Source organism: Sinocyclocheilus anshuiensis, unplaced genomic scaffold, assembly GCF_001515605.1.
Source record: "Sinocyclocheilus anshuiensis isolate Anshui unplaced genomic scaffold, SAMN03320099.WGS_v1.1 scaffold1237, whole genome shotgun sequence".
Taxonomy (NCBI): domain Eukaryota; kingdom Metazoa; phylum Chordata; class Actinopteri; order Cypriniformes; family Cyprinidae; genus Sinocyclocheilus; species Sinocyclocheilus anshuiensis.
The window spans coordinates 297,189-318,655 of record NW_015553581.1 but is presented as its reverse complement, the minus strand read 5'-3'; the positions used below and the strand labels follow the sequence as shown (position 1 = coordinate 318,655).

The following is a 21,467-nucleotide window of genomic DNA, read 5'->3' as shown; positions in this document are numbered from 1 at the left end:
TCAAACAAGCTGAGTTAGTGGCTCTCATTATTGATACTAACAGAATGTCAGGGTGTGGACCCTGATTGTGTTCATTCTATCATATCATTCACAACCATTCCCAAATATTGATTTGATATTATTATTACACGTAAATACCTGTATGCATATTTTATAGATAGAGTTGTTAATTAGCATATGTTATTAATTTTCTTTAAATTTTTTACAGTTACAGTGATGACCGATATGTAGGAACTTAGGTTGAATTTGGGTGACTTTCCTAAGAGGACAGTGGTAATCCAGACACTAAGTGGGTCAAAGCCATTCCAGATTTTCCCCAAAATAGAATTCCCTGGATATCTATTTTTTCTCTCTCTATTGAAATGCTCAAAAAAAAAAAAAAAAATCCATGAAAGTTTTTATATATTTATAATAAATCTGAGCAATTTCTGAGGACAATTGCAAAATCTCTATTGTGCCTTAAAATTTAAAACACAAATGTATATTTATTCAGGCTTCACAATTAGGGGAATATATGAAGACAGCAAGAGCAACAACAACAAAAAACACACACACACACACACACACAAAACTGTTAACAGCACAAGCACATATACACATGCATTAATTTGCAACTTAAATACTCATCTTTTTGTCTGTATCTTTTTTTTATGAATACATTTGTGGTATTCATCTGAGGTGCCCTTGAGCAAGGCACCGAACCCCTAACTGCTCCCCGGGGAAAAATAGCTTGGGGCCAGAGCACTTCATTTATAGGTAAAAAACTTCCTATTACGCTGTCCTATAGGCGGCTCTAGCGCTCTCACATGGGTGTGTCTAGTGGGCGGAGTGTCGTTGCCAAGCCCCGCCTCCAGCCGTCATACCCAAATGAGCCGGTGGCCTCTGTGTTTTCTCTACACAAAGATACACCAGCGCACGCTGCGAGAGCCGCTGATACACACGAGCTTCTTCAAATTCACAGAAGAGACATCCACCCCTCATAGCGGTTTCCGAATCAGTTTGTCAAGAGTGTTTGAACAAAACTTTAAGCTTATTCAGAGGAATTACTGTCTGGACAGTGCGATGGGGACTTCAGCTGGGTGTTGAAGAGCATACGCGTGAATGAAGAGCATCTATACAGAGTACGGAGTCAGTGGTACCCAGAGCACCAAACACCGGACAGGACCTTGATACAGATGGATACCTTCTTTGTTGAGGTGGGTGGAAAACTTGAACACTTCACTGGAACCATCTCTCCCTGTTTCCTTTGTGATAGTGCTGCCTTTAAAATAATATTTCTGAGCTTACTTCAAGTTTATAAAAGGGAAATATTTATAAATTGTTGTTGTACATTCCTCATAAATATAACTATAAAAACATGGTCTATAAAGTGTAAACAGTACTTGCTGTGGTTAATTATTAGGTGGCAAACCAGTTAGGATTTTCTGTCACTTCAGGTGAGAAAAAATGGGGAGTCCCTCTCACATTCATTACCAGTTCAAAGGTTATTTAACACCAGATCACTGCCTTTGAACATCAATAGTGCTTGCAGAAAAGTGGTGAACAAAATACCATCTTGATCCAGAGTAAAATTATCATAAATGCCCCAGTGAGGACCCCCAGGATGTGTTTCATGCCTCCCTCTGTCTGCTTTGCTCTTCTGTCTCTGTGTCAGCATGAGAACAAACCTGCTGGCAATGAAAGCTCAGACCTCACACACAACACACTGACCCACTGCAGCAGTATTAACTAGATACTACTGTATAGCATTTAGATAGCCTCAAAAACCCCCTTCCAATATTTCAGACCACCAAAGGGTAGTTATTGAGGTCAGTGTGGTAGACAAAAGAAATACATTTTAAAAATCTCAAAAATCACAATACAGTGTCAGGTTTAAACAGTTACTTTTTGCACTGCATGTATTGTTGTCTCCAAACTTTGGTGGTCTATGTTTTGAAGAGTCTAATTAAAGAATAGTTATTTGTACCTCATTAAATAGGCAGCTATTTTCCACACAACCCTTTTACTTTATTAGACAGAGTCAAATACTCTGTATGTTGTATTGTGAGATATGAAGCCACATATAAAGTTGGGCTTTCATCGCAGAGCATTGGAAGACAACAGCAGGCCTGAATGGGAAGAATAATTAAACATCTGTCTGGGGTGGATGGAGGACAGAAAGGGTCTGAGACACATCTAAGATCCAGCCGGAATGATGAGGCTTAGAAGTAGCAAAGCAAACATTCCATGATTATTTATAGACATGGGCCGCTGTCAGGAGGAAGGCCACATTCATTAACCAGTGTGGCTTCAATTAATCTGAAACATTGAAAGCATTTAAATTCAGATCTAAAGCAGAATTATTGAGGCATGAATTAAAAGTATGGTTTGGAAGGAATTATTAAAACAATGTGTCTGATAATCAGGATGGATTTTTCTGAGCTGTAACCTTAAGATTCTTCACTTTGCTTGTATGATTTATAATTCAGGGTTAAACTAACATTCCCACTGTTATGTTTCACTGATATGTCAAAGCATTGCCTTCTTTCCCATTTGAATCCACACTTGGGACAAGGCATAATGATATTGCCAAATCCCTAGCTTCCCCTCCAGTTGGCGTTCTCCCTGAGACAAGCCCTCATCCTTCCTCTGCCAGCTGCTGAGTCACTAAACTATTGAATACTCAGAGTGTGTCATTTAGATCCTGCTGGAGCTTACCTGTCCATGGCTACTGATCCTTATGACTACGTTTGGTTGCTCCCAGACAGACTAGTGGGTTCATCCACCCTGGAGAGATTTATGAAGCATATAGGCTTCTCGTTTCGTTCAGCTCTCCCACCTGTGATAGTCTCATCAAGGCTTTAAAGTGAGAGTTAACCCTGTGTTCCTCTAGAACAGTACATATAGGGTGTTTTAGAAACATAAATTAGAAACATTTAAAAAGCCATTAAAAATGTATTAAAATAAAATTTGCGTATTTGGTATAATTGAACTTGTTGTGAGTGTTCAGAATGTTCTGAATGTTCAGAGTGTTGTGTTCACAGTTGATAAATGCAGTTGTAGTAACTAAAACTATAGTAATTTTTCGATAATGAGCAGCATATGGATATTTCAGCTGAACATATTTTACATATTGCTACTCTTGCATCATTTTTGGTCATGCTGAAGTGCAGTGAACTGACATGTTTATCTGTTGTAGCTTATCCATGTTATGCATGAAATAGATGTTGACACAGTCAAATTTTGTAACTGGAAAAGTGCTGTTTCAGTCAATGATTTCAGCCTTGAAAACTATTTCAATAGAATATTCAATAGATATTTTCAGTTGCCGAAATTTCTGTGTAAGTTAGAATTCCGCTATGTGTTTTTTTACAGCATATTTGAGGAAGTTTTGCCTATATTGTATCTATTTCAAATGATTTCTTATATAAGTTGAACATATAGTGCCTTGTACCCGAATAATTCATAGGTGCGTCAGATAAAAGTATACTCAAAATTTTTTTATAAATCCCACATACTACTCAAACTTGCATCATTATAAAATTTTGGAAACAACGTTTTGGACAATCAACCTTCCTTCAGGCTTACCGTAAAATGACTGAAACATTGCTAATAAAATTGTGTAATAATGCATGTTTGAGTAGTGTGTGGAAGTTCTTTCTTACACAAGTTTTTCACTTTACTTAAAGCCTTTGAGTATAATGCATTATAAAGGGGTATTAAAGGGTATAATGCATTATAATTATTCATAATGTGCATTGTAATACATTATATCTTGTCATAAATAATTATAACCGAATTTGAAATGCATAGTGTAACAATGAATTGATAAGTTTTATAATGTATTAACTGTGGTTACAATTATTCATGAGATTGTACAATGCATTATAAGGTGTATTACAAGGCATAATTAATGCATTAAAACTACTTTTATAACGCATTATACATAAAGGCTTTAAGTAAAAAGTTACCAGTTTTTTTATACAAGTAAATCGCTAAAAAAACTAAAATGCATTGTATTTTTTGACTACTTCTTTTTTTTAAATGGAAGATGCATCCCGGATGAACACCCTCTGCACTGGAGTGAAATAATTTGGATAATATTGACGGAAACTGGACAAACTGGACCCAAAGATACAGCTGGAAATGATGCTTTAACTAAACACAAAATAAATAACGAGGCCCCTTTTTGACATGTTCCTGCATATAGAAATAAAATTGTTTTGAAATTGAGTCTCGCAATTACTGTACATGATCATTTACTCTGGCACTCATGCCCATCCATAGCATTCAGGGATGTTTATGTTTCTCGCTGACATACTGACCTGAGGAATGCAGTTCATTCCTCAAACAGCACATGCGTCCATTCATTAACAGAACCACAAATACATTTCCGGCTCAGTCCAGTGTCAGCTATGTTAAAAATACCCACAAAGTCCACTTCATAGGAGCAACCTAAAAAAAGGATCGATGTAGTGATCATGTCGCCTGGAACAACAGCTGACCTGCTTTAAAAAAGGAATTCCTACTTTTAAAGTGTCTCTCGAAAGAGTGTCTCACATCCAACACCGGATTCCTTTTCCAGATACATTCCTGTCCTGAGGATCTCAGTCTCCTTAACCCTGACCCAAGATTCCAAGCCATGCCTCTTGGTCGCCCCATAGCTCTTAGATTTGAAGTTCCTCTGGTTTGGGTTTCACACTATTCTTCTCAGTGTGGCTTTGACTTCCTCAGGCAACCTCTAATGGTGCTGAGATGTTGATGGCAACTGAAATCGTAGCTTTTCCTCTTTGCTCTGTTGGGCGTACTAGACAGGAAGAACAAAACAATAAAATAGATTTTTTTTGTATTCCTGTTTCCTGCCACATCTATTTTGTTTGTCATACCTTACATGGGTACATATCATCTTAAGGAGAATCCATATATCGAGAATGTTTTTTTGGTGTTTGCATGTTTATTCTCAATAAAGCTGTTCTAGGTTCCAGGCACCCAGTTGCATTGTTGTAATCTCTTATGATATGACTAATCAGTCACAGGAATTACTGTAGGTGCTTAGTAAGTGCTTTCGTCATGCTGCATGTCGGTGTGAAGAATTATGGATTGTCCTCTCACACGTGCAGGAGTTATATCAGTTCAAACCGGATTGCTAGTTGATCCAGTCTTGAACAGGAGTGGGGCTACATAAGTACAGCAGCCATCCCACAAGGTCATGTTAATCCCTTTCACTGTGGCCTGGACTTTAGCATGGCTCACTTATTCTCAGGACTGGCTTATTTATTAAAGCTTGTCTGTCATATACAGTTTTTGTGTGTGTATATTGACAGGATTTATTCTTTGTGACCAGTTTTTGTTGGATTTTTTTACATGGTTATTAGGTTGTTGTGTGCATCTGGATGCAAACCCAGATGGACCCCAATCCAACTCTTTGTTCACTTTGTGGGCTTAATTGGTCTTGTGTGGCCAATCTGTTGATACATTTTTAGTTCATTATGGAGTTTAATCACCTTAACTGCCTAAGTTGGCAAGTGCCATTCTTTTTTTTATCCAAAAAAAAAAAAGGTAGAAAAAGACTCTCAGATGTTCTCATCACAGGATGGCGGTTTTGGAGCCCTTTTGGAAACGTTGTACAGTAAACCACAATGTCCATGGCTCAAGAAATCTTAGGCATGACTCGGTAAGAACACATCCCATTTGGTGTGCTGTATGGAGTTTATTTGTTTAAAGGGGTCATATGATGCGATTTCAATTTTTTACATTATGTGGAAAATAATGTGTTTTTTGAACCTTAAACCGTACACAAAATAATGTTCTTTTTAGCAGCATCATATGACCCCTTTAAGACATACATTTTGAGCTACTGAATATAGTAAGTGTTGTTCCTTTTGTTGTGATCAGGTAGTAGACTCTTAGACACAATGAGAGGTAATTCATTGTTTTGTACATTGTAATCACTATTTTCTATAGCATTTTTTTTTTTCAAAGAACACATTTTGGAGTCATTTTTGACCCAGACTTTGCTATTTTAGCTACACTATTAAAGGCATTAATGGCAATGTGCGGGACTGATTCTCTTTAGCTACACTTTGCAGTTTCTTTTAAAGGGTGCGGTGTGTGCAAATAGCGCTTCCTCTGTCATCTCCTTTGAGGCTCGTGTGTGCACTGCACCCTTCCCCCTTCATTTCTTAATACTGTACCTCTGCAGTTAGTTGTATCTCCATCTGCCGCTGCTCCTGCACCCTGCTGAGGTTCAGCGGCTGTGGATCCTCGCCATCAACACCAAATTGAGCTTATTGAAAAGGCTTTTGTTTTGCCTAAGGGGCAAATTATGTGGAAGGAGCTGCCAGTTTGTGCCAATATACCATTCAGGCAGCTCGAGGACTATTAAAGGTTGTCTGGTTGAGAGACTTTTTGGTGGATAGTGTTTGGGTTGGTTTGTGTTTTTCATCTTTTCTGTAGTTACAATATGTGTTGCATAGGCAGGAGGGCTTCAGATTTGGCCTCTCCATTCACCTTCATATGAAAGTAGTCATTATGCTAATTCCAAAATGTGATCATACACGGTTAATTTCATTTTAGTCATCTGATTGTAGATTGTCATTTGTTTTCTATGCTCATTTTGAACTAGTCATGCCTTATTTTTTTCTAGAGAACAGGATCTTTGATAGCGAGCTACATTTAACAGATTTTCTTCACCTTTATTGCAGCATGAGATCACTTTCTGCTGCTTTAGACCTGCGAGAGTTCAAGAAAAATTATCTGCTAAAACCCTTATAGAGGAAGCTCAGTGACTTTAAAAACAGTTTTCCAGTGAGAAAGATTCATGAATGTTTGAATGTTTTGGCATAATAGAGCATCTGTACAATTATCACCCACTCGGGGCCAGGTAGACCCACCTTTTCATAATAACTGTACCATCCCATCCTTCCTGTCCTTCTGGTGACGGTGCAGCATTATTTATGTGCCCCTGTCAGCGGCTGTAGCTCGGGGCACTGAGAGCAGACGGGTGTAGCAGACAGGCTTTAAAAGCTCTGATTAACACTATCAGTTCTTGTGCTGTAATCTGTTCACAAGGACGATCCCCTGACCAGACCCCAGAGAGATTCACAGGGGGCCATGGAAGGCCTCATTTTCACTGAGGTCTATACACACAGGTGTCCAAAAAAAAAAACAGAAGAGCTGCTGGGTATGGTTAATTGTGCAGGACATTTATTTTACATTTGTATTTATATATTTTATCTAATATTTGACAATGTTTGTTTAGAAATTGTACTCATCTCTTTTTAATATATTTTTTAAATAAATATTTTCTAAATGTTTCAGGGGTTTATCTGTAAGGAGATTAAGCAGTTGCACAGCTGACATGTAATATCATCCTTCAGTTTATCATCCTTCTGCTATGACCTGACAATGATTTGTTTCATAATAGTTGGAATATTACTCTGTTAATGCTAGCACACCACCTGTGACTTGACCTGGACTCTACAGCTCCATGGCTGATATGTTTAAGCTGGTTATGAAAAATGTATGTTGCTGGTATATACAGGACTTATCTATCTTCTGTGGTATTTTCTGCAGTTAATGAAATGCGTACACAATGCATACATGCTATGTAAAAACAAACGTCATTGGTTCTCATGCATCAAGCAAGCACTTTTGAGCTTCTGTTGACCATATTTGATGCGCTCTATGTATGTGCATTGATCAGTGTTTATATATGAAAATTATATAGCCTAAAATAAATATGTTTGTCATATAAAGTGATTGTGTTAAACTTGGATTACTCAATTCATGTGGATTACTTTCACAATGTTTTATGAAGTGTAAATGATTTTGAGGAAAGAAATCTGTACCATTTTGTTCTTAAGATGAACAAACGTCTCATGACTTTAAGTAATTGGTAACATAATTTTTATTTTTAGGTGAATATCCATTTAATAGAAGGAAATATCAATAATCCTCACTTACTTGGAGACCAAGAGTATCTAGAGTAAAAAAAAAACTCAACATGTATTTGTTTATCCAGCCCAGATGGCAGGTTTCTTATTTTAGCACGAGTTTTGCCCTGTGATTAAGACATCACAGAGAGACATCTGTGACATGTTGTGGAATACAGTCATAGGTTAAAAAAACGGGTTCAAGCATCCTGCCATCCCATTAAACTGCCACTGTATTTAAGAATATTACCCTAATTGAGTCCCTCTGTATTGTTGTGAAACCTACCATGTTGAAATAACTGTAATTAATTTAGTTATATGTGACTTTAAATATGTCTGTAAATGGTGTTTAAACTGCTTATAGTCATCATTAGATGATCAACAAGCTCGCTGAGTGCATACTGGATGTGGCAAAGCAGATTTAGCTTGAGGCTTTGGAGTCCCAACCAACTCCTCCATCAGAGAAATGCACTTCTCATTATGTTCTCAGTGGGTAGCACGACCTGTGTGGCACTATCACTCAAATTTGCTGATGTATAAGGGATGTTGGAATAGTTTTAGTTTTTTTTTTTAAGCAGAACACCAGTAGCTAAGCGATCCAGGTGGAAAAAATAAATTGTACTGTCATGCAGCTTATGAGACTGTTTAATGCTGAATTGAAGTCTTTGTATTTTAGTCAACATTTATTGTTTGTTTTTCATGCTCTCCACATTAGAAGGAATCAGTGCAAAATGGCAGTAATCTGACTTAGATGAAACCTCAACAACAGCTGTTGTACAGTGTGTGAGATGAAGGTAGATGCAGTATAGTGGCATCAGGCCCATCAGAGGCTTTTGAGATGCTAATGACTGTGGACAGAACTGCATGTCTCCATCATTTCCTCATGGAAATGTTTTGGTGCAGGAGAATCTTCTCTTATGTGCTTTGTCAGCTGAGGGCTGGTCTCTTAAAAAAGCCAGTTATATCTGAACAGCTGTTGTGTCTTAATGTTACTACTGAGAAGATCTGCCACATCAGTAAGAACTCATCCCTCCCCTCTCATTTCTTTATACGATTGCATGTGCTCCATGTTTGTGGTGTGATTCTGTACATAGAGCTACAGCTGTTTACAAAATACTACGCTTCATTTTGAGATTGTTGTTCATTTGAATACACTTTGCTTAAATATAGTATTTGGCTTATCTTTAGGTGGTAAAGGATGTGTGTGGACACAATTTGTCCAACTTCCAGCATCCAGTCTTCACCACTTAAGCCCAGATTGTACTTTATTTTCTCCATTTGATAGCATGAACGAACATGGGCACTCAACACTTGCACACTTGGAAGTTTCATCCTTGTGTAGTGTCTGCACTAAAGAGTTCTGCAGGGATAATGTCTTTTTGTAGGCCATAAACCCGGAAACGAGTTAGCATTTTTAGCATTTCCAGTTCCATCGTCCTGAAGTCAGTTCGTTTTTTTGAATGGTATTTTGGTTAAACGTCTGAAATAAGGTCTGTGGTTAATACTAAATATTTTTAGGTTTTATTCTGCAACAAAATAGTAATACCCTCTTAATATCCCCTTGTGATTTTTTAAAAAGCTTTTACATGTCTTGAAAACTTTGAAACCTGTATAGGGTTTTTAAATTACTCTTTTAAACCATTTCAACATATTACTCACCATTAAAATAAAGCTGATATGGCTTAGAAATGGCAACCAACCAACCAGCATTTACTTGTCTTGAAAAAGGCAGTTGCTAAGTGCCTAAATTGGACTGCAGAGGTTGTTGGGGATATTAAACATCATCGCGTCAATCAGGTAAACTCATACTCATTAGTTTGCCTTTACACCCTCATTGTGTTTCTACTCACACTCTTGCAGAATGTATGCATTGCCTATAGCGTACGCATAAAAACTGAACTTGTTTTTTGTACTTTTAACCAGAAAGAAATACCCCGGAAATGGCCCAGTCTAAACCACTTCCGTTGGTGGTTTGAAATCAAATTTCATGTTTTTTTTATCATTCATTGGGTGATGGATTGTTATGTCACATTTCCACCAGTCAGCGCTCTTTTCAAAAGTCCATATCGCTTGCTTAATTGTGGTACCTGCAGCACCAAATGTTACATATTCCCTTTTTTCATTTTCAATTGTCTTTTATTTAGAATACAAAACAACCTGTCATGACACTTAATCACAGACTCCAGGCTATGCTTTATGCAAATCAGTCAAACATCTCAGTTGTAAGGTTAATACCATTAAGTGTCACCATCTCTCAATGCTAATAGCACTCTTTCTGTCTATTGTCTGGTCTGGGGGAAGTCTGGGAAGTGTCCTTCCCCTGGGGCCAGGATCTCTCCATTAGCTAATTTCTGATCAGCTGCACCTTACATCATTTATTCATACTGCTGTCAGCCTGGTGACGGTGCGTCAAGGCTGTTTATCTGATCCTTTACAAAACACTTCTCCTTCTCTGACTCTCTCTACATTGTCAATTCAACTGTGAATTTACATGTTCTAAATTCTTAATGTTGTAAAAGTATTGCTTGAGCATGACGTAAGGACGCTTGTTGCAAATCATTCCTGAAATATGTCCCAGAGTTTAAGAATGTTTGTGCTCACCATTAGGAATTTTATTCCAAAGGATGCTAAACATCATTTCGGTTGGGACCTTGATTTGAGGTGAGGCAAAGCTCTCATTGGCTTGCATGATGTCATGCAGGTCTGGGGAGGTTGAGGTTAACACGGGGTAGGGACTAGGGAGAGCTGTCTTGTTTCCACTTGGCGGCTATGGTAGCATGTGACATACAATAGGCATCCTAAGGTACAGTTTCCCCTCTTGCAATAGATTGGGCTTGCGTTAATCTTTTGTGTGGTTCAGTTGCTTTTGTCATGTATTTTAATGGAATCCAGAGTTGGACTATTGAGCAGGTGTTTAGACATGTGCAAAAGTATTTTTGAATATTGCATTAACTGAATGAATAATCATAGTCTTAGGAAGCCACTAAAGACAGTAGAGACATTATGTATACACACACACACACACACACACACATATATATATATACTGTGTGTATATTTGTATATTTGTTGCAGAAATAATTGTAGCTCTAAATTCACCCAATTTCAGTCACTTACAATATGAAAGCTAAAACAACAACAGGCTAGTCAGTTGTTGACTGTCCTAAACCAACCCTTCGTGGTACATCAACACTGTTTTAACATGTCGATCTGGAAAACTTTTAACTTGAGCCTGTAAGGTCAGCAGTAATTTCAGTCCATCTAATCAGATACCAACCCGTAATCTCACTCATTTCTTGGCCAATTTCTCTTCATTTCCGTCACTCACTATTCTGTAGATCAAATCCCTGATCCTGGACATGTTTCTGCAACTTAACTTAAAACTTTCCAGTGACTGATTTTAAATATGAAAGTGCAGTTTTCTGTTAGCTTTGAACTGTCATCTGTCATATTGCACAGTAAATGAGCAGTTGGACCAGTAGAAGTCCTAATGATGGAGAAAGGTTTTGCTGGAATGAGTTCAAAGAAATGTTTTGCATGGTTGTTTTTTGCTCTATTACTGTCTTAGGATAATTACAAGAACTATAGCATAGTGTTATGCAATTCACAGATTAAACCAAGACTTGTTAAATTGTATGTGTGTTTGTTACTGTGCAGTCTAAAGTCAGTCAGTATTGAGTTTCATCAGACAGTTTACTCTTCAGTATAGCTGAGGCCCTCAGTAATGTGAAGAGCTCTTCACATCTGCACAGCTGCACTGAAGGAGAGCCGGAGGTCAGCGGAGGTGTCAGTATTGTTATGATAATCTGAATAAGTGTCACTGTTTGAGATCTAAACAGTGTGCAGAAATCTCTTTGAAATGTAATGTGACCAGCTGCTTTCTAAAAGAGTCTTAATGATACTTGTGAAGTCCACAGGAGTTCTTCTGAAACAAGTTTTCTTACCGTTTTTTTTCAATTGCTAACAAGCGTTTACCAATACTTAAAGTACTTTTTCTAAACTCTTAACACAGCAACACACCTACATCACACAATTAGCCAAATAGTTAATTTTCTGGCCAAAACCACATTTTGTTAAATAAATACAAACTCTACGTTTCAAAATGCCGAATACCTTTTTCTACATTTACTAACTCTATCAAAACACAGCAAACCCTCGAAAAAATCGAGTCATTCAGTCAAAACCTTGGCACAGGTTTTCAATTCAATAGGAACATATAGTCGATCATAGTGCATAGACTGTCAAAATGATAACAATTAATGGCATTACAAAAACTGCATTACTTGTCATGTCTCAGTTCGACCTGTATAGAACATATAATATGAGATCCGTTTAAAAAAAAATAAATAAAATTAATAATAATAATAATAATTCAGTCAGCTGATCTCTACTTTTTTTTTTTTGTGTGTGTAAATGTGTGAATTCATTTTAGATCGTATGTGTACTGCATAGTGAAGGAGTCATCAGTACTTTATGGAATGTAAAAGAAAAGTGACAGAATTGCTGCAGTCAAGGCTTTATTGGCAAAATGAAATTTCTGTGTGTGAAAAAAAAACATACAGCCCTTTGCCTTTTGCCCCCTACCTCTCCTTCTCCTTTGTCAGAAAGTCTGAAAGAGCTTTATTACCAAGTATGTTTACAGACACAATGAATTTGACTTGACGACGGGAGCTTCCAGTGCAGAAGAAAGTATGGACATAGTGCAAAGATACATGACAGTGCAGACATACACAGGAATTATAACAGTACTATAAGAAAAAACAGAAAATTATGGTCTGTAGCGCAGACCAGAAGGCAACAGTATGAAGAGAGAGTGGGCAGGATGTGTGGGGTCCAAAATAATTTTCTTAGCACTTTTCCTTACTCTGGAGGTGTACAGATCTTGGAGGTTGGGTCAATAATCGTCTCAGCAGTCTTGGCTGTCTGTTGTAGTCTCTTGATGTCTGATTTGGTAGCTGAACCAAACCAGACAGTCCTGGTCCAACTACTCCTCTCCCTCGTCCAGACATTTTCTTTATTTTTCTGCTTCACTGTGTTGTTCTGTATTGTTTTGAACAAAACCAATCCAGAGAGTGCCTTTTTATTGTGCATGGCCATGTAATGGAAAGACTTGAAATTATTCATTAAGATTTGAATTAGCTATTTCTCAATGATCAGTAATTAAAATAATTCTTATCAGCTCTTTTGTTGCAGAAGTAGAGGCTTTACACTATATTTAAAGTTTGGAACATTAGGTCTTCATTTCTGTCATGCTGTGTTTAAGCATTTGTAAAAAAGATAAGAATGATCCATGATTTTGGTATGGGGTAAGCTTGTGTGAAAAGAAAATTTAAGCATTTTAGAAACATGTTAATTGACTGAATATTGTGTAAAAACAACATGAATTGTGTTAATGGTATGGTTGGGTATCGATTTTTTTTTTCCGATACTGGTGCCAAATCGATACTTTTAAAACGGTACCAGTGCCTGAACCGATACTTTTTAAAAAAGAGCCACATAAAAAATGATGTATAACATTAAAGAACATTAAAAATATAAAAAATAAATATACATGGCATTCACATGCTCCTTGGATGCTCTCATTTCCCGAGCTCTGTCAATCACTCTGATTTTTGGTTAAAAACAGTGCTGTCTGTCACTGTCTTTAATCAGCTCTGTGAATTACTGTATGGTATGCCACATGCACTGTAATATGTTTCTGACTATTCCCCCAAGACTGGAATCAACTGTTTCTAAATATTCCAGTGATCTGTTACTTAAAAATGCCTATCAGTTGTTACGATATTTTATATAGAGAGATTTTTTCAATACTTTTGAGCTGCTGTTGTTGCAGAAGTAGAGGCTTTACACTATATTTAAAGTTTGGAACATTAGGCCTTCATTTCTGTCTTGCTGTGTTTAAGCATTTGTAAAAAAGATAAGAAAGATCCATGATTTTGGTATGGGGTAAGCTTGTGTGAAAAGAAAATTTACGCATTTTAGAAACATGTTAATTGACTGAATATTGTGTGAAAACAACATGAATTGTGTTAATGGTATGGTCACAACAGACGGATGTTTTGCTAATTGTGTTTAGAGTTTTGAAAATGTGATTATAGATTGGACAAAGGGATGTTAGCAATTGAAAAAAACTGTAAACAAAATGTCTAGTAAGTTCCCTGTCCCTCTGTTTTTGATGTCTCATGCATAATTGGTCATCCCAGGCTAAGTAATAGTTTGAGTGGAAAAAAATAAATTGGCTTAGGACTAATTGCCAAATAACATCTAATTTTGTTGACGTTGATTAATTTTCTTTTGTTGACTTGATTGGATCACTCGATACTCTTGGTCTTGGGCTTCCTGCCACAAGGAGAAAGAGACACGCCACCTTGCACTGTGTAGTCTCATTAATGTTTCAGGCTCATTAATTAGCAAATCTCCTCCAAATTTGGCACCGTTAAACACACAGAGGTAATAGTAGCCCTTTGTGAGGGTTCAGAGTGACGGAGCATTTTAAACCGTGTTTTCTGTATTAATGTCCAAGGGACCATTTTACTCTTCTGTGTTAACAGTGAACAGTTACTGTTAAGAATTAAGAGCTTTTGAATTTTGTTCATTTTTTTGATAGCATGACAGATTATTTCTTCCGTATTGTGACATACTTCTGAAAGATTATCGGAACATAAAAAAGTGTAAGGTTCTATTCACTTGTTATTGATTGGATAAAGGCAGATCTGAATGTGAGCTTGCAGTCGATTGTAAGAAAGAGGTGGCTTTAAGCTGACTAAATGTTTGGAGAATCCAGAGAGTAGTCTGTCGTTTCAATAGAAGATGAGTTATGACATTCTGATTAAAAATGACAAGATCAAAACTTAAAAAAAAAAATGAAACCCATGCACGGATGAATTGGTCATAATGAAATCAAAGATATGCTATGTATGTACAGCAGAGCAGAATGTGAGTCTACTATTGATCCACTGGCGTTCCAGCTGAAAGGAGCTGATTAATGTCTCCGGCTATAATATACAATATAATATGAAGGAATTATTTTGTTTGCACGTGTGCTGCAGTTTGACAGACAAAACCATGCTTCAGAGTTGCCCAGCTGGCCTTTGTTGAGGGATTTCCGCTCATCTGCCCTCTGGGACGCGAGCATGACCATTCTGCTTTGAGACGGCTGATGTGATGGAAAGGTGGGGGAAGGAGGGGATGAAATGATGGAAGTGGAGGAGAGAATGGAAGGAGGTGGAGGCTTGTGTTTCTGTGACCATCTGTTGCCTGTACAATGCACCCCATGCACAAAGCAGGTTTACACTGCTGTCCTTTCAGAGGCACGCATCATGGAGTTCGCTTCTGGAAAATCTGTTAACCTCACCACATAATCGATGACATCATATGGCCAGTGCCAGTGGAAACATGTCTGGTCTTAAACGCTGTCATTATAGTGGGGATATTATAAGACTTTCAGAGTTGTTCATCTCCTCCTTTGAGATCTCTCAAAATAAATATGAAATACAGGACCTCAAGGAAGAACCTATTGTTGCTGTTTCAGCATGATTTAATATAAGATTACATGGTAATGCAGTAAAAAAAAAAATTGGGGAAAAAGATGTTTGTTGAGCACAATGGCTTTACTGGGCCAGATGCTATAAGTATAATTTATATATGTCCATTCTGCCTTTATATGGGGTCATGGGGGAAAAGTCACATGTTTTGGTGCTCCTTGTGTGTCCTTGATTAGAGAACATCTGTTATTTGGCTGTATTTCTCTCTGTAGACTTGAAAGATCAACTGCTAGGGTGGTTGTTTTTTTAGTATCTATGATAATCTGCTCCCTAGATACATGTCAAGTCAAGTCAAGTCACCAGCAAGTAACAGTGAATAGTGTATTAGTAATGTAAGCGAGATTAGCGGCAACCACGCTGGCGATGCTAGCGGGCTATATGCTAATACCTGAATCGGGAAGTCAAAAATAGAGCTAGTGATAACAAGGCGCTCTGATTGTTTTTGTTGTAGAATACGATAGGGGATATATTCACACGTTATAGAAACGAAAATGATGGTGTATAAAATTGATTTTAAGATAACAAAATTAGACGACAAAGAATTAACTTGACGGAGCTCAAACTCAAAACACAGATACATCTGGGGATATATGAAAATTTTCACTGATTTTATCATCCACTGGGCAAAATCGTAAGTCTGATTGCTTTGAAAAATAGTTGCATACCTCTCAACAAGCCACCCGATTTGAGATATTATTTTTGACCATATGGACAAGTTACCTGGTCATGTTTAATTTTTTTTGTTAGTTTTTTTTTCATGATGCCTAACATTAATTCTTTGAGCATTCCTTAGGGAAACATCAAAATTATCCTTGAATATTCCATGAAAGCTAATCCTTATTCTTCTACCACATAATGAAAGGTTTCAGCAGTCTGAACCACAGTTATCTACATCATGAAGAAGTTAAGACATTAGTCCTCCTGCCCATACCAGTATTTTATTATTTATATGTAGTAATCATTAAAGTGACCAAACCACAATACCCATTTATTTATGGTAAATACCGCTGAATTATTATCCATCATGGAAGATTTTGTGATCTTTGTGAACTGTCATATTTTTGTTTGGATGTTTTTGAGTTGGTTTCATGCACTAATGGTCTTATTCACTCCCATATCATTTATTATTTATATAAATTAATCACAAAGAAGAGTGAATAATCCCACCACTTTTAATGTAGTCAATCAACTGTTCCTTTAATCTATGAGATTAAACACAAGTAATTCAGTGGCACCATGTGCCATTAAGTGCGAATGCTGTAAATGAGAATTTTGTAGCAATGGCATCTGATCTTAAATCCGTAGACCCTGCTTCAGATGTAATTCAGTTCGGTCATGTCACGTGAAACAGCTTTTCTGAGCCCTGTGCTTAAGTAATTTTCCTCTCGTGCCAGTCACAGACCTGGCTGATCTCTCTCATCTAATCCATGATTTCAGCTCAATAAAATGATTCCCTTTAGCTGCTTTAATTGTATTCCTGTAAGTAAATGTATTTTGTTGTCTGGAGCTGATTGTGTTCGGGCAGTGAACGCCTGTGGCACACATTAACTGATGGAGGTAGTCATATTTAGTCTCACGCATGTGTAATGATTGAACATGTCAGAGAATTTGAATGTTAGCTTTCTTCCTCTGCTCATCAAACAATGGGAAACACATTAGCATACAGTTTTAACCTCTCCACCTCTTCTTTTCTTCAAGCCCTTTTAACTCAGTCCCATAGTCCCTGAGCATTAGTGCTACATTTAGCAAGGCTTTGAGACTTTTTTTTTAAATCTGAAAAAGATCCTGTTGATACAGGACATGATGCTCTGTGGCACATATGGAAAAGAGATTACATAATGGTAGTATTCTATAGTAGTAAACAGGAGACTACAATAAATATAGATTTTTTTTAAAGTAAATAACTGTGGACTGTGGAAATGCATCACCACAGTCTGTGAAAAGGGTCCACGGAAGTGAATGGCGACTAGGTGTTGTCAAGCTCCAAAAATGACAAAAAGCACCTCAAAATGATCAGAGAAGTGCATACAATTTGTACACTATATTCCAAGTCGTACAATGTCATGTGATATCTTTGTGATGAGCAAACTGAAATCTAACCACCATTTACCACTTTTATGTTACTTCAATTATGTCTTTTGTCTTATTTTGGAGCTTGTCAGCCTTTGATCACTATTTGGAAAGAAGCAGCATGAACATTCTTATAAATTTCCCCTTTTGCATCCAACAGAATTTCTTCTGTTGGATGCAAAAGGGGAAATTTATAAGAATGTATAAGTAGTAAGTAGTAAGTCAAATGGGTTTGAATACTGAAACATCATGATTGTGAGAAAATGATAACAGAATTTTCATTTATGGATGAACTGTCCCTTTAATGAATGCCTTCACTTGAAACCTTGAATATGTTTGGCCTCATTATAATCCATGTCTCCTTTCCAGTGGATCATGTGTCTATGATCATCTTCATACAGTGTGTTTTGGAAAGAGTGGATGTATATTGTGTGTTTGCCTGCACATGCTGCCTACGGGACCCAGTTGTGTTGCACATGTCAGGTCATTATTAATAGTTAATGAGGATTGATATCTCTGAGCTCTGACCTTGGGGCTTGGGTTTCCTGGTGGAAGCCGCTCCCATTGATCCTTTGGTTCTCATGTGCTGTTGGACAAACTACTCTCTCAACACTCCATTGGCCGCCTGAATGGCTGCGCTGTGAAGATTTATGCCTGTCAGTGTAAGCGTGAGGGCCATCAGAACCTGGCACACCATACACACTAAAAACCCATTCACACCAAGAGCGATAACTATAAAGATAACGCTACCTATATTTGGTTTATTCCGTTTATTATAAGCATGCACTGCAGTTCTGTCATCTGCCACTTTAAATGTTTGAGCTATTTAATGTCAGGTGGATGCTGATTGGCTGTCAATGTTTTTATCGATCATCAGCTGACAAAAAATTGTTCTGAAAGTGATTCCAGCAACATCACTCCTCTGCATCATTATTATTATTATTATAGTTGTGGTGTTGATGTTAAAGTGTTTTAATTCTAGAGGCTATTCCTCTAGAATTAAAACACTTTTTAAAACTTTACAGTTATAGTTACTGCTATCGTTATCGTCCTTGGTGTGAACGGCCCTTAAGACAGTGTTAGGGTTCACAACAAAAGGAAATGACTAGTGGTCTTAGCAGCCAGACTTGTGTCTTCCTGTTTTTACATCTCCGTTTTCTGCATTCTTGGCCTTCCGATTGAAAACAGGGAAGTTGGCGGCTTTGTTTAAAGGGGTCATATGATGCTTTTTTAAAGATCATCAGCTTGTAACACTCCAAAGAGAAAGGAAAACTTGAAATCGCATCATATGACCCCTTTAAAGGATGCCACACAATTAGACAAAAGCATAGCTAGACCACCCTTTCATTGCAGCTGTTTTCATCATCAGAGATTTTGAACACATGCCTAACTTTAAAGGCATAGTTGCTATTACATTTCAGAGTGAGCCGACTTGGGTCTTGAAACCGCTGGGTCTAGAAACCACTTAGCAACACCTTGGCATCCACTCAAAACACCCTATTATGGCGGCGAATGCACAAGCAAAGGCCCCTTCATAACACTCATATGAGAAACAACCATGTCTTTTTACACATAGACAAGTGCAGGGTTTGGTGCTGCCAAAGGACTTTGCTTTGGTTTGCAGCATGTGCTCTTGGCATGAATAGTGCTCTGTGCTGCCCATGTGCCCACAATGTGCGTTTAAACCCATTGGGAGGGAGCTTTTTCCCAGTCAAATGCACCACTGTATGTCTATGAAATGAAAGCGTAGCGAGCACAGAGAATGGCTGTGGTGCATTAATGATGATGAAGGAAAGACCATGATGGGCTGTGGTTGAGATCGCTGATTGCTATTGGATCAATTGAAATTGCTCACAGATATTCTCTCTGTATCAACTTGTTCTGTCCTCAGCTCTTTTTAGAAGCACAAAATGTTGTCTGCTCCATATACATACATATTTAATTTCTGTATCAGCCGCAATGGGAAGGAAATGTCTGTCTGTCTTAAGCCAGATCTTTAGTGTGTGTGCCTTTCTCTGGCTGTTCTTGATTGGTTTGCAGTATTTCGTGCCTCATACGGTCTGTTTGTCTGTCTTTTAGGGAGCTCGTGTGTGGGTGCGGGTTAAGGAGCAGCTCCTGCCCTCCACCGTCAGCTGCTGTGATGACCGGACCCTCATCCTCACCACAGACTATGGAGAGGTAAGAAAGATCGTCTGCTGAAAACACATTTAGGAAACATATTTAAAGCCATATTTTGCCTAAGTTCAACCTTAATTTTTGGATGAACTACCTCTTTAAGATCTTTAACATCCTAACTCCATGTTTATTTATGACTAAACAGGCTTGTGTCATTGTTTTTGGCATTATATTCTTAATGAATTTTTACTGCCTATCTGTCTGAGAGAGATAAACGTAAAGGTCTTAATTGTGTGAGGTTGTGCAGGTACAGTATGGTTTGACTGATCTGCAGCACTACAGAAGGACCTTTGAGATGAATAGCAGGAATGTCCATAAGGGAGCCAAGTTTAGCCAGTGTGTTTAATCAGTATGGTCCTCTGTTAAAGCTTTGTGTCTGGAGGAAATCCTGTTCTCATTGCACAATGAGAATGCAGGTCAGAATATATTTATCAGATGTGTCAACATGTGGCGTGTGCTTTGTCCTGGTACTTCAGAATGTATGAATGTGATATAGCCTACCATTCAGCTCATATGTTTAAATATCACTTGCAGACTTCATATGATACGTTTTTTAATCTTCATCTCTTTCAATCAGTCTGCGTCTATCTGTCTATGTCTGTTTGTCTCTCTATTTGTCTCTTTATATACTCTTTATACTGTATTTTTGCTCAAATTAATGCAGCACATTTTGACAGAACAAATGGACCATCTTGCTACAGGCAGCCTTGCATGAATTTGCATGCATATTAATGATCTGTGTGTGTCATTCTGAACATACAGCTACAGCGCAAATTGATTTCTTTCTTACTATTCTGGTTCCACATTTACATCAATTCAGACTGATTGTCATTTGCATAGTTGAGTATTTGAGTATTTACATAATTGTTTAAACTTTCAGTTTTTTAAATTCTGGATTTAATCCGCATTATGAAATTCTTCTACATTCAATTTGTGTGTCTGTTTAGCTCAAAAATTTAAGCAAGCATACATTATGTGACCATAGAGAGGGATTCAGAGACCATACCATCTACAGTTGATCATGAAAAATGAAATCTCTCATTTCCAAGTGTTAACACCCCAAACCGCAAGTTAGACTCTTATGAGGCTCCCAGCATGCAGTGCATTGCCTGGCTCATAAAACTGCATAGTAAAGTGTAAGTGCACGGGACCCCATCACATGTTTTATTTAACAAGCTTACTGTGGCATCCATAGTGAAGCAGGGGTCAGCAGAGATCAGGAGGGTGTGTGTGAGTAGAGTTCAGTGAGGCGTGGAGAGACTGACACACTGCTCATGTCTGGGGTGAAGGTCGAGCTCAGGCCCCTCCAGAAGAACGACAGAGTCATGCAGACTATCTGTCTATCCAACTATTGTCCTTTCTACCAACCTGTGTAGCATTCATTCTATAGCTATATCTTTCATTCGTTTGTTTGTTTGTTTGTTTTATTATTCGTTCATTCTTCCATTCTTTCTATTATTTTGTCTGTCATTTGTTTGTTCAGTCTATCGTGAACAAATGTTTCGTTTTAACATTCTGTCTGCCTGTCTGTCTGTCTGTCTGTCTGTCTGTCTATCTATCTATGTATCTATCTATCTGTCTATCTGTCTATCTATCTGTCTATCTGTCTATCTATCTATCTATCTATCTACCGTATATATCTATCTATCTATCTATCTATCTGCCTGTATCTGCCTGTATCTACCGTATCTATCTGTCTATCTATCTATCTGCCTGTATCTACCGTATCTATCTATCTATCTATCTATCTATCTATCTATCTATC

The 21,467-nt window shown here is 37.7% G+C and overlaps 1 protein-coding gene across 3 annotated transcripts in view; it reads left to right on the top strand.

Annotated features, from left to right (window-relative positions):
• Positions 1-904: 904 nt before the first annotated feature.
• LOC107668373 (unconventional myosin-X-like) overlaps positions 905-21,467 on the top strand; it is an 80,770-nt gene continuing 60,207 nt past the window's right edge. For 2 of the 3 annotated variants that reach the window (XM_016460215.1, XM_016460214.1), the window contains exons 1-2: positions 905-1,196; positions 19,607-19,705. In XM_016460215.1, the coding sequence (XP_016315701.1) occupies positions 1,176-1,196; positions 19,607-19,705 (120 nt within the window). In that variant the 5' untranslated portion in view covers positions 905-1,175. Of the gene's footprint in view, positions 1,197-18,126; positions 18,190-19,606; positions 19,706-21,467 lie in introns of those variants that run through there. The other variant, XM_016460216.1, reaches the window with a different exon arrangement.